Source organism: Varroa destructor, unplaced genomic scaffold (genome assembly GCF_002443255.2).
Source record: "Varroa destructor unplaced genomic scaffold, Vdes_3.0 BEIS01000003.1, whole genome shotgun sequence".
In the NCBI taxonomy this organism is placed as follows: domain Eukaryota; kingdom Metazoa; phylum Arthropoda; class Arachnida; order Mesostigmata; family Varroidae; genus Varroa; species Varroa destructor.
Window position 1 is genome coordinate 7,652,741 of NW_019211456.1, and position 11,895 is coordinate 7,664,635.

The 11,895-nt window shown below is 40.1% G+C and overlaps 2 protein-coding genes across 3 annotated transcripts; one reads left to right on the forward strand and one right to left on the reverse strand.

Annotated features, from left to right (window-relative positions):
• Window positions 1-1,349: 1,349 nt before the first annotated feature.
• LOC111248041 (uncharacterized) lies at window positions 1,350-5,264 on the reverse strand. Of its 2 annotated transcripts, none has more exons than XM_086985218.1 (5): window positions 5,155-5,264; window positions 4,103-4,442; window positions 3,630-3,700; window positions 1,943-2,530; window positions 1,350-1,652 (listed from the first exon to the last, which is right to left on the reverse strand). In XM_086985218.1, the coding sequence occupies exons 1-5, from the start codon at window positions 5,230-5,232 to the stop codon at window positions 1,350-1,352; spliced, it is 1,380 nt and encodes a 459-aa protein (XP_086841344.1). In that variant the 5' UTR covers window positions 5,233-5,264. The 2 variants fall into 2 exon arrangements, with proteins under 2 accessions (XP_086841344.1, XP_022655472.2); XM_022799737.2 differs by having other exon boundaries at window positions 5,116-5,243.
• Window positions 2,396-11,478, forward strand: LOC111248042 (cuticle protein 14-like). The gene is made up of 7 exons (XM_022799738.2): window positions 2,396-2,533; window positions 8,255-8,462; window positions 8,794-8,913; window positions 9,170-9,253; window positions 9,433-9,565; window positions 10,220-10,275; window positions 11,252-11,478. Exons 2-7 carry the CDS (start codon window positions 8,409-8,411, stop codon window positions 11,357-11,359), a joined length of 555 nt encoding a protein of 184 aa, XP_022655473.1. The 5' UTR covers window positions 2,396-2,533; window positions 8,255-8,408; the 3' UTR covers window positions 11,360-11,478.
• Window positions 11,479-11,895: the final 417 nt, after the last annotated feature.

Below are 11,895 nucleotides of genomic sequence, written 5' to 3' on the forward strand. Positions count from 1 at the left end.
ATGTCGTTGCCTATCGTTAGCATGCTACGGCGCTACGCACTTGTTCGAGCATGACACTGAACTTCCACAAGCTTAGTATCGTGTTTATATAAGCAAGTTACAATTTATATTAATAGAAAAACACTTAGGCATAGACAAAATTTCCGGCTACTATTCAGAGCTGGTTTAGGCAAGAGTTAGTGACGAATGGAAAAGATGAAAACGATATATATAAGTTACCTGCTTATAAGCATAACATGTAAATAGACCTTGACGAGACCACTGTGTAAGCCCGTTACTGATCTCAAGTTGTTGTATATAGTGGTCAGTAGTGACCAGCAGGTCACGAGATTGAAAGGCACGGTGTATACAACAGATCTTAAGAAGCGAAAAATCCTTTGTGTAAGCGTAATCTAGATTCAGTACTGCACAATCATCTGACCAAACTACGTAAAGGGAAAAATGGAATATTTATTTGCACTGTTTTTGGAGGCAGAAAAGCATGTCTCTGCAACCAACGTTGATTTGCGGCTTATAAAAAAAGAACACTCAGATAAACATAAACACCAAAACTTTATCATAAAACGTATTCCTCAAGATTCTTAGCTAGACAGTTTCATTCACTGACATATTGCATTCACCAGTGTGGATCAGTATGCCACGAAAAACTGGACGCGTGCGACCGTTGCTCCCAAAAAAGCGAGGTAACATTAGTCAAACAAAAAACGCGTGGACTCCAAAGTAATGTTTCTTTGGATATGGACTTTTTAGAGAGATAGCAGGTGCGTTCGTAACTGATCCTTGAGGCCACGATCGTGTAACGCAGCGGTCTAACCTAAACCCCCAAAAAGAAGGGTACCGTGGTCAAAAAAAACAGGACCACATTTTTATGTCGTTGCTTTTGTTGAATCGTCAGTCGAGATATGATAGCACTATCACCGTGCTACAAGGGTAGCAATATTCAAATCTAATTCAGTGTTAGAAGATTATTTTTACATGTCGCCATGCGAGAGTTGTGATAGTACGTAGCAAATCAATACCGATTGCTAATACCAGATTCACAACAAGGTAAATTTGCCCAATAGTCCAACAGCTGTTTTGTCGTCGGCAGACTACGTTATTGATGCATTGTTATTGAAATTTTTTTCGAAGAGGTGCATTTTAGCGAAATAAGCTTTGTTCAATGGCACTGGGCTACGTAAACACCTCAAACCCTATATATTATACTATACCTGTATGTTACAATTTTGTAGAGTTAATAAAATTTGCAATACGTAATTAATGGTATAAATTTATAGAGTAAGTTTCCGCGCAATGCATAATAATTGGAACATCAAGTGCCACGCACGTTGTCTAGTCTTTAGGACGGGTCACGAATGGCCTGTCAGTTTACTGAGACGGGCCCATACTTTCGCAGCAGGCCCCAATTTCATGCCCAGCCGAGCTACAAGCTGATCAACATCTAAGAGAAGCAAAGCCTCTCCATCAATCTCTTGCGAGCGAAACGCTTCCGCATGCTTCGCACAACCTGGCACACCTCCAATAAAAGCGACCACGTCATCGATGCTCCAGCTATAAGGTGACGTATTTTCGGTTCTGCTAGAATCAAAGGAAGTGGCCACTGGCGTCCTTGGCGAACAACAGTCGTTTTTTTTGACTTCCGATTGGATGTCCTGAAACATCGCAATGTTGCACAAATCGTTGAAAAAATGGCTCACGGGTCAAAATAGGGCTTAGGAATAGCTTTTGTTTCCTTTATCTATATTTCAACCCACCATACAAGGTAGTGAAAAAATTTAGTTATGATTAAGAAATATTATCAAACAACGAGTGCTAGAATCAGTTTGTTTATGACAAATTTAATCAATTAACCTGAAGCAGTCTCGCCTGTTTGGATTTCGGCACAAGCATGCGTATAACTGCTTGTAAGAAAGTCTTCTGATTGATTAATTACTGAACGTACAGGCAACGGCGCGACGTTTCCAGAGACTGATGCGCTCGACTCTCGGCATCCTTGTCGGGTTTGTGGGGTTAAACCTGCAATCCAATAGCATTCGGGAGCGGCGACATACTCTTGTGCTTCTTGATGCCACGTCGCGAGGGGAGTTGCAATCTGCGGACCAACCGGTATCCAACACTGAGCCCCCTTGTTAAACAGCAGAGGAAGTGTTGGAGTACCTGGAGTAGTATGCGATGATCCTGACCCTAGTCCTGAAGGCATAATAACGCTTAGAGGATGATGTTGAAGAAGTGGTGGCGGAGTTTTGAGTTCCTCCTCGGCGGACTGTTGCTCTCGTCGTTGTTGCTGGGGCTGCTGCTGCTGTTGCTGTTGTTGCTGCTGCTGCTGCTGTTGTTGTTGTTGTTGTTGTTGTTGTTGCTGCTGCTGTTGTTGTTGTTGTTGTTGCTGTTGTTGTTGTTGTTGTTGTTGCTGCTGCTGCTGCTGCTGCTGTTGTTGTTGTTTGTCGTCTGCCACCAGAACGACTTCATCGGAACCGGAATTCGCGCTCGATTTAGCTTGTTGATTGGCCGCTGCTTGTTTCACTTCTGCCTCCTGGTAAGAAAGGATTGTCAGGCACACTATTTGTTAGTTAGTAAAACCCGGATATTAATTTAAATCAATAAGACCTATGAATAGAATTGATTTTGACGGTTGTCGGAAGTCATGGTTGTCGCTCACTTGATCCGCTTCTAAATGTCACAATCAAATTCCCTGGAATTGTGGCTAAAGTTTTTGAACACGAATACCAATTCGATGGAAGGAAGAAACTGAAGATTTTTTTTTTGTTAAAAACGTAGGCAAAACAGCAAGCTGATCCTGCCGCGCTATGCTACTCAAATGGTTCAATCTGTTTTTCTTTGCTAAATCCTGACGCTTAATAAACAGTAATTGGCACAATGAATCGATAAATATTTAGTAAAATTAAGTTAAAGTAACTTCACAAGGTATTTGAAGGATCTGAGATCCGCTCCTGGTTGGTCGTTCTTGAAAATAATTCCTATTAAACTTCGGACATAGAAATGCGGGTGTACAAGATCCGTGGCGTAAATTTTCAGCCTCAGAATGCAAGGATAAAGGGGCTTTGTCACCTTTACATCCCCAAAACGCGGCATTATGCTCCGCACGACATAGCATTTCCACTGTATTCTACGAATCTCTTGGGTGACAGATCCTAATTTATACATCAAACAAGTGCTGAATGGACCGAATATATGCAGCGCGCCGGTTTCGAGTCTAGGCCTAATCAAATACCAATACTTTTCAAAGAATCTTTAAGTACATTTGCAGTCGTGACACAACGGAGCTCTAGATTACACTTATTTTAGATTGTTTACAAAGGTTTCGAAAATGAAAGTCGCATTATGGTCGGTTATCAATATCGAGAGCAAAAGCAGGCGAAAAAATGCTTTGGAAAAAAGCTTTAGAAAAAAAAAAAGACAACAAAATAGTATCAACCATCTTGTTCGCGCATCCTCAGCGAATAAGTGTTTTTTTTTTTGCAAGACACTATTAAATCTGTTAAAATAGTTGCCCCTACAGTTTCATCTATTACTACGTTACGTTATGAGCACAATCCATCCTGATATCGATTCAAATCACTAACTGGTAGACGAATTTTTACCCGAATTTTTACCAAACGAAAAGTACTTACTCGCGCAGACGACCTAGTGCTGCGGCGAGGTACAATACGCGACGGCGTGGGTCCCTTTATTTGTGTTACCTCTGTAACCGAATCAAACATTTTGCACTGACAAACTTTCATTTGTTAAGTACTTCACGTACGATTAGAGGCTAATTATTCAAATCAAACATGGTTTTAGAGTTTAATTCAAGAGAAAAAAAGAATGCCCTAAACAGTTTACAATGAAAACATCTCAGCGGAACGGGGTACGACAAGACTACAGGATAGCTCTTCTATTGATCGCAATAAACTATTCACATTCGCAGAATTCAATACGAACAGATCAAAATTGAATGTTTGAGACATATTTGTGACCGATAATTTAGATTTTGTCTGTAGGACTAGTCGCGTAAGATGAATAAACAATATAAAAACATACAAAATAGCCGTGTCACGTTTAATAATATTGAATCTGCATATAAGAACACGATTAATCGTCTCACCAGGGCGTTCCGTTATAGCAGAGTTATTCTGGACCGTGTTTTTCGCGTCGCTGTTTTCCGTAGCAGCATTTTCGTTTGCACTAACGGCGAGTATAGAAGAGCCTGTTGTTGAATCACTCTGCTCGGTACTATCGCCACTGTTATCGGACTGAGTGTCAATTGATCCCGGTGAATTTTTTATAGGACGCCCTCCACGGGACTTAATAGGACGCGGCAGATCATAAGCTGTTGTTGCGTCATTGTTGAAACGGCCTCCATTGAGCTCATACTTTTTCACACCGGCGGCGTATGGATTGTGTCGCGCACCGTTCCTCTGACCGAAGTATCGTACTGGCTTCACCTGCGGTTCATCAATCATATATGTTTAATTTAATAACAAACCGAGCAGGATTGTTGCGCGAAAAAGTTGGACACCATCAAAATACAGCACTTCTTTGAATTACAAAAACGTACCGAGAGTTCTCAGGACAACTAATACTTCGAGTTGTTTTTCCTATGAGCGAAACCGTTGTAGACTAGCAAGTCAGACAAAAAGGAGCCTTGACACTGAAGTATAAGAAAGGTCATCTTGGCTTCAATGAATGTTTTCATCTCTATTCGAACAGATTAAACACACCAATATTAGGGGTTTAACACTGTCCATAAAACTAACTGCATAAAATATGTTGGTGCCAACCCAAAAATAGAGACCTTGATCACTTCTAATCACCAGAACGTGTTACAGAACAGTGCTTTCGACGGATACGCCAGGGATATATTGAAAGATATCTGACGGACAATTTACAGTACTACATGATGGTTGCAAGTTCTTATGCTATGATCTGTACAGCCAAGCGTTTTGCACTTGTATAGCAGATGTGTTGAATATACGCCACGCGCAGCTTCTACCTATGTTAGAATTTCAATCGACGAACAGATGACCAAAGCATAGCTAGACCCATTACTATGATCAGACCATATAACACTGGCTAGCATCGAAGAGGATCTTATTATATGAATGTGACAGGACATACCCCAGCTAGACGAGATTCTAACGTTGGCTGGACAATTACCGTAAAATTGTCGTCGGTCCTGACGCGTTCGAGGATTCGATCGACGGAAGCTACTCGAATTCCCTCCTTTGCTGTCATTGCAGCTTCACTATTACGATGAACGTCACAGACCCAAATTAGAATGAAATGAAAAAAACGAAGGCTAGCAGACAAATTCGTTTACGACTTACAGCTCAACAACTTATAGATCATTAATGAAGCTTATCGTAGGCAAAACATTCAAGTCATCTCAAACGACGAAGTGTCCTATTTAAGGTAGTGCGACGAAATTGTCCCGCCATCTTGAAAACGAACGTGTTTTTTGTAAATGACGACGAAACCTTTTTTGGACTAGCTGTTGTCGTACCGTTTGTAAAACTGTAAAAACTGTAAATCTTCGTTGACCTATAAAATTAGCCGAGCTAATTTCGTATTTGAGTTAGGGATCAGACCCAGACCGTACCGCAGATCAATGAAAGCTCTTCTATTTTAAGGACCGATCGAGATTAGTAAAAAAGAAGCAGGAGATCTAGCATCGTATACAGCAAGTGCAAGTTAAAGCGTCGACTTAATGGGTAACTTGGATCGTTGTGAAAACCTGGCAGTGCTATTCCACGGGAAGCCACAACAATATGAGTGTATATCTATATATGAAGTTCCACTGACGTATCACGGCGAATAAACGAGAGTAAAGGAAGTATACTACGGTATACTGTAATCAAGAGATTTGTCTGAAAGTTACAATAATAAGACTGGGTCTGACTGGCAAAGCCTTAACGCTTTCTACTTTACATTATTTAACAGCTAAAACAAGCCAAGTGTAGGTCAATTATTTTTCGTTTGTATTAATTGAATTGCAGATGCGTCACTGCTCTGAAGTTGTAAAGGAACTAGTGACTAAATCTTCTACAACGTTAGGAATCTCTCAACTGATGAGACTAATAGCATTATGGTCTTCATTCGTCTGAGGTGTCGCGGACTAGCTAGCTGGCTGCAACCGTCATTTCCTGAGTCGCTAAGATTTGAAAAAAGAGCTTTTCCAATCACAGGTCATAAAAAAAATGTACTCTTACTACACTTAGGGTTCTATTTCGTACGTGGATGTGTTTGATTAACCTCAGAACCCAAGTTCATTTAACGGACTTGTCGTCTAACTTAACACTGATGTCCCAGTCCCCATACGTAATCACTAAACGGACGTCTCCTATTCAACTTTCGTTACGACGCTATGTTGTCAAATCTTTCTTAAAAAATTGAAAAACGCGATTTAAATAAGTTGCTTGGAACCGGCTGCGATAGAAGACAACGTAAATCGTTCGGAGAGAATATTTTATCAATTTCCAACGAAAACAACTTTTTCTGATTAGGATAAACCATACCTAATATATATATATATATATATATATATATATAGTTTATAATATACAAGCTGTAGTTGGCGTTGATCAGAGGAAATCTTGACCGAGTCAATCGAGCAGAATCGTGTGCGGTTAAATACTTAAAAACGATGATCAGCCGAGCAAATATAAGTCGTACGACTTGCAACACGTCCCCAAGAATCATGGCCCTTGACGTGAAGGATATATAAGTGTCGCTGTTCTTCTGAAACCCATGAATATTTCATTGATGATGAATTTTGTTTACGCACTGATCCAATGTTAGTACCTAGTAAAAAAGATTAGAAAAAAAAGATGCGAAAAAATAGCAGTCAGCAACAAAATATTGAATGTAAATTATATATTTACAGTAACGCATCTAGCAAATTACAACGCGTTAAATTGGCTAAACGGCGACGAGGACCATTTGGGGCACTTACCCAGATACCCGTACGCCCCCCTGATACGATTCAATACACCTGCGTTAATCTGCTACGAGCATACTGGCCAGAATACTCTAAAATATTGCTCTCTCATAAATGCGCGCCAGTTTTTGTGCGGTCCTTAATATAATCGTATAGACACATTTATACAGAGTAATCTAAATGCGTTTCTAGCAACGATACCGCGTGTGACAATGCAACTTCGCTGCTCAGTCTAATATTGCGCACTAGTTTAACGTTATGACGGCCAATAATATAAAAGAAATCCCGCCTTTCTCTCCCTTCATCTAGCTCCGTTTAATGGTTTTCGGTGGAGGCTGTCGCGCAATTATCGAGACCACCAAAAATACTACCTTTAACTGCGTGCATTTAGAGCTATTCGGCACGACAATGGGTTTATTTTCGTCCTTGTTCGCCCTTTATGTAGTTGTGAAACTGCAGATTAGGTCCTGAACCACCTAAACGTAGATGTACGAGTATATCGTATCCCTACATTTCGTATGAGCGTTCCATGTTGGTCAGTGGCAAATACCAAACGAGTGCTTCTATCCGAATTAAGAGAATGATTACCTTAGTGCAGGGTATCCTCAGTTAGGGATGACATCTCCGAAAATATAGTTTTTCTCTTACATCTATAAAGGTTCACGAAGAGCACCTGTTACCTTGTTGAGGAAAGATACGGCCAGCCTACTGCTATGTGGTGCGGCTGCATGATGTGTTAAGATGTTTTACATTTTTTGTATTAGTAATATTAGAACCAAGGCTAACGAATGCACACAGGTCTGGTAGACAATTCCTCGCACGTAAGAGCATCTTACGATAAGCACATTGTACGATTTCGCGTTCTATAATCTAGAGTACTGATGTAGTAGCCAAATTTCGGTACGTTGATCTGCGCATGCAGATTTTTGATCGTTCGGAGATTTTCCCGAGGGGGACAAAATCGTGTGGATGTTAGTCTTTAATGGCAAGCGCCATTGAAATCGGAACGCCGACCCAGTCACGATATACGTTCAAATTGTATTGAAAACGATGAAACAAACCAGATTACCCTCAACTGTTTTGAACCTGTAAGGAAAATTCTGTACGGCGCTTATAGAAAAACCTAGAGCGTTTTTAGCGTAATCGATTTACTTCACTAGAAGATCAGACATTTTCAAATGGAACAACATGGCACGCCTGAGGCTCACCCGTGTAAAATGTGTCATGAGAATCACACATAGTCATACAACGAAGATGTACTAGTTGCATGAAAGGCATTAACCAAATGATTAACTAATCAATTAAAACGTATTTGGTAAGCCGTTCGCGTGAACGCGACACGTTTCGATGTTTAGCACTCGCTTGGATTCTGGAAAATCGCTGGTAATGCTGAACCGTCCGGTTCCACTTTCCCGTTGGAAGAACCGAGTCCTTGATGGGAGAAAAGCCCAAGTCAGGTATTTAAATGCGGTGAATGCTAACGCTGAGCAGGAACATTTTAGGAAACCACAAAGTATTCAACATGAAGGTAAGGCAAATAATATGAGTTTTGATCGATTCTGGAAATTTCAGAGTATGTTTTCGCAACAAAATTAAGAAATCGCAGTTGTAAAAAAGAGTAGGCTCTCTTTAGTAGGCGCATTAGCACCTTTCAAATATAGAAATTCATCAAACTGGTTTGTTTTATCGAGAAATACTTTTGAAAACGCTGATTTTAATAAAGCTCTTCATTAATAGGGTCGTAATCGAGAAGCCACCGCGAAATAATTTTAGATAATGTAGCTTTATGATCTTCACGGCATTGTCACCCCTATAGACGAGGTGCTGCGAAGTAACTGCGCTTATTTTCGTATGTTTAGATCATATTATTCGCTATTGTCGTTGGGACGTGTTGTTCAGATGCTTGGTCAAGCCTTGTTGTACCTGCTGCGCCGGCCTTGCTCGCTACGGGCGTATCTCAGCAGTTCAAAAACGATGACGTGCGTATTGTTTAAAAATCTAAGAGAACCAAACAACTCCTCCTTGACTGGTCCACTTCCGAATATCAGCATATATCGATGTTAATTCATCAAGGACTCAGCTCTACGTGTAGACACTGAACTGGTCGTGCGTGTTCTATGTTTTGTCGTATACAGTAATGATAGTTATGCTGAACTCTTACTGTAAGAGTTCAGTGATAGGTTTCTACAAGCTGGATAAAAGATATTCGTCTAACACATATTACTTCACTCTTAGGGCATTGGGAACTATAATTTCGGATATGACGAAGCTCATGGTACCGGAAGTTCTTTCAGAAGGGAAAGTGGCAATGCCTTAGGGGTAAGGAATGATCTTTGTTGCAATACAGCATTATGCTTAGGTACTCGAATTAGTCTCTGAGTGCAAAACAAATACGAGATCAAATGATTACATGAAGTTTTATTCATTTTTTTAGCATGTGTATGAACGAAACCCCTCGGGGTTGAATCAAATCGAATTTTCTGTTCTTTAATTGTTAGATCAAAACTGGTTCATATGGTCTTCGAGAAGCAGACGGCCGGGTACGTGTCGTTAACTACGTCGCTGATGGTGCAGGATTTCGGGCTTCAGTAGCCACAAACGAACCAGGGACCTCTCCTTCGCTTCCTGCAGGTTAGTTTATATAACATTTGTACAATTGGACAGTAACGGTTTTTTCTGCTTAGCAATGCTTAACAGCATTAAGTAGCAAATTGGCCAGTTCGAAAGCTCCTCTTTTTTCTATCTAGACTAGACGCTTGCTTTCAGTAGGGCAGCAGAAATGGCGAAAATATCCAGAGCAAAGTCCTCTGATGAGCTCCAGGGTACTACCGGCTGGATAGAACAAAGGAATTTCAATAACTGCAAGCTCTAGTTATATTTGTATTTCTAATTGAGGGTAAATTCAATAGACAATATAGCGGAACTGTGTATCACGTACATGATCCACACGTTTGCAATCCTCGGTAGGAAAGACTAAACACATACCTTTACCAGAAGCCGGCATATTTCACAAATATATATTCTATAATATATATATAAATAAATATATATAAAGAAAAGTTTGCAGACATGTACTTAAACATCTGAATGGCTGAAACAGGATGAATTAAAGATAGGTTAACATAAACTAGGTTAGACAATTGCATTACGAAACGACAGCCGTGGCAGCGGAGCAGAGACTTTCTTATATGTTTTCAAAAAAAAAAATATGTATAGGTGTTCGAAACACGAAAAGCGTAATATATAGCAGCTTACATAGAGTATTTAATTTGTTACGTATTACAGGTGCGCTCATTGTTAAACCAGTTGTTCGTGCTACTGCTTCCGCGCCGGTCGCCAAGGTTTGTAGAAACTAACCCAATATGAAGATCGGTTTTACGTTGAATATGATATTATAGTGCAACTGTCGAATTATGCGCCGGCTCCAAATGTAGACAGCTTAGACTTCATTGATTCATTAGCTGTACAAAACGAAAACACTCTCATCTTGATTTCAACTTGAGGCTCAAACGACTCACATGACAGTTCCAGTGGCACCATGTCTAACTTTGCAGCAGATATCTTCTTAATAAGGACAGTGACGGCGGTCAGATATTGTCATGTTGAGACTGATTGAACTCTCATTGATTTGCTCTCTAAATGTAATTATTCCATGGATCGAGCTCTTTCCTCCTACTTTTTTCAGTAGCCACAACGAACTTGTTGCTTTATTATGAGACAAAAAATTATAGATTTTCTCTTATAGCTAACATAGCGAATGAACGCGATTAATTGAGAATGAAAGGTATTCCAGATGTACGTTTACCACCCTGCATATGTATGCATATTTTAACAACTAAGCCAATTGCGGCCAGAGCAAAAATAGATCTATGAAATTTCACTGTGTTAGGATCGAATATATTATTACGAATGAAATACCTTTCACTGAACCTGAAGAGTTTGGCACGACCGTTAGTAGCAAATGTAAGCTCAAATGAGGGAGAGAATCTCTACCATCTGAAGTTCTACTTGCCATAAGATGTTCACGCGCTTTTCGTTTTAAAGCAGATGTGATAAGTAATCTTCAGCGAATGGCGAAGTGCACCCCCATAGACTTTGCGTAAATTAGGTAGACTGGAAAAAATGCTATGATTTTACGCAGCGTTAATTACTGCGTTGTCTGCGCTTCCCGACGCTGCTTAATCTCGCTGCGTGCTCAGTACGTGCAGCATTGGTTTGCACATTCAAAATTTCGACTTTTTATGAATAATAAAGCTATCTTTTAGAAATAATTTCTTCGATTTGATTATTTTAATGTGTAACCTCATTCCCTAACAGGTGGCTCTACTAAATGGACATCCTGTTGCTGAGCCCGTTATCCATACTCATACGGCAATTGCCCCTGCCTACAACATTGTGAACTCCTATCCGGGCTTCTACTATTAAGCTAGTTCAAGACCCTGATGAGTCGCAATACCGCGCTTTGTATATTTGCACATACGTTATGCTTCGACTACTATAAATTAGAGAAGACCGCCAATAAAAGCTATACACGTATACCAGAACTTTGCCTTTACTTCTTTTCGATAAAGGTAACACCTTTTTCATTGTTAACTTAAACGACGCATGAAGAATTTGAGAATTTTACTTGTGTTTTAGAGAATTCAATGAATAGCTGACATTAGTTACAGTAGCACATCGATTTTTTCTTGCAACCCCAGTGCTGCGTCTCGATAACAAACGTTATGCTGTCATAAGCGAATCCGGCGAAATTAATTAATTTTTGAACGACGCGCCTCTAAGAGATTTCACTGGTAAATATTCCAATATTATAGAAACTCGTGAAGAAGAACCGGTTGAGTTTAATTCAGGAGAAATCAGCGCTTTGCGATCAAATCTTTAGCCTTTGAAGGTCACAGCGCTACAGAAATTTGTAATGATTAGTGAAAACCTTAGACACGCAGGCTTCAAACGAAAGCACA

Coding starts and splice junctions, on each gene's coding strand:
- LOC111248042 (XM_022799738.2), top strand. CDS start 8,409: ATGCTAACGCTGAGCAGGAACATTTTAGGAAACCACAAAGTATTCAAC. Junction 8,914..9,169: donor AGCAGTTCAAAAACGATGAC/GTGCGTATTGTT, acceptor CTTCACTCTTAG/GGCATTGGGAACTATAATTT. Junction 9,254..9,432: donor AAAGTGGCAATGCCTTAGGG/GTAAGGAATGAT, acceptor TTTAATTGTTAG/ATCAAAACTGGTTCATATGG.
- LOC111248041 (XM_022799737.2), bottom strand. CDS start 5,232: ATGACAGCAAAGGAGGGAATTCGAGTAGCTTCCGTCGATCGAATCCTC. Junction 3,701..4,102: donor TGCTATAACGGAACGCCCTG/GTGAGACGATTA, acceptor ATTCGGTTACAG/AGGTAACACAAATAAAGGGA. Junction 1,653..1,942: donor GAAACGTCGCGCCGTTGCCT/GTACGTTCAGTA, acceptor GCGATGTTTCAG/GACATCCAATCGGAAGTCAA.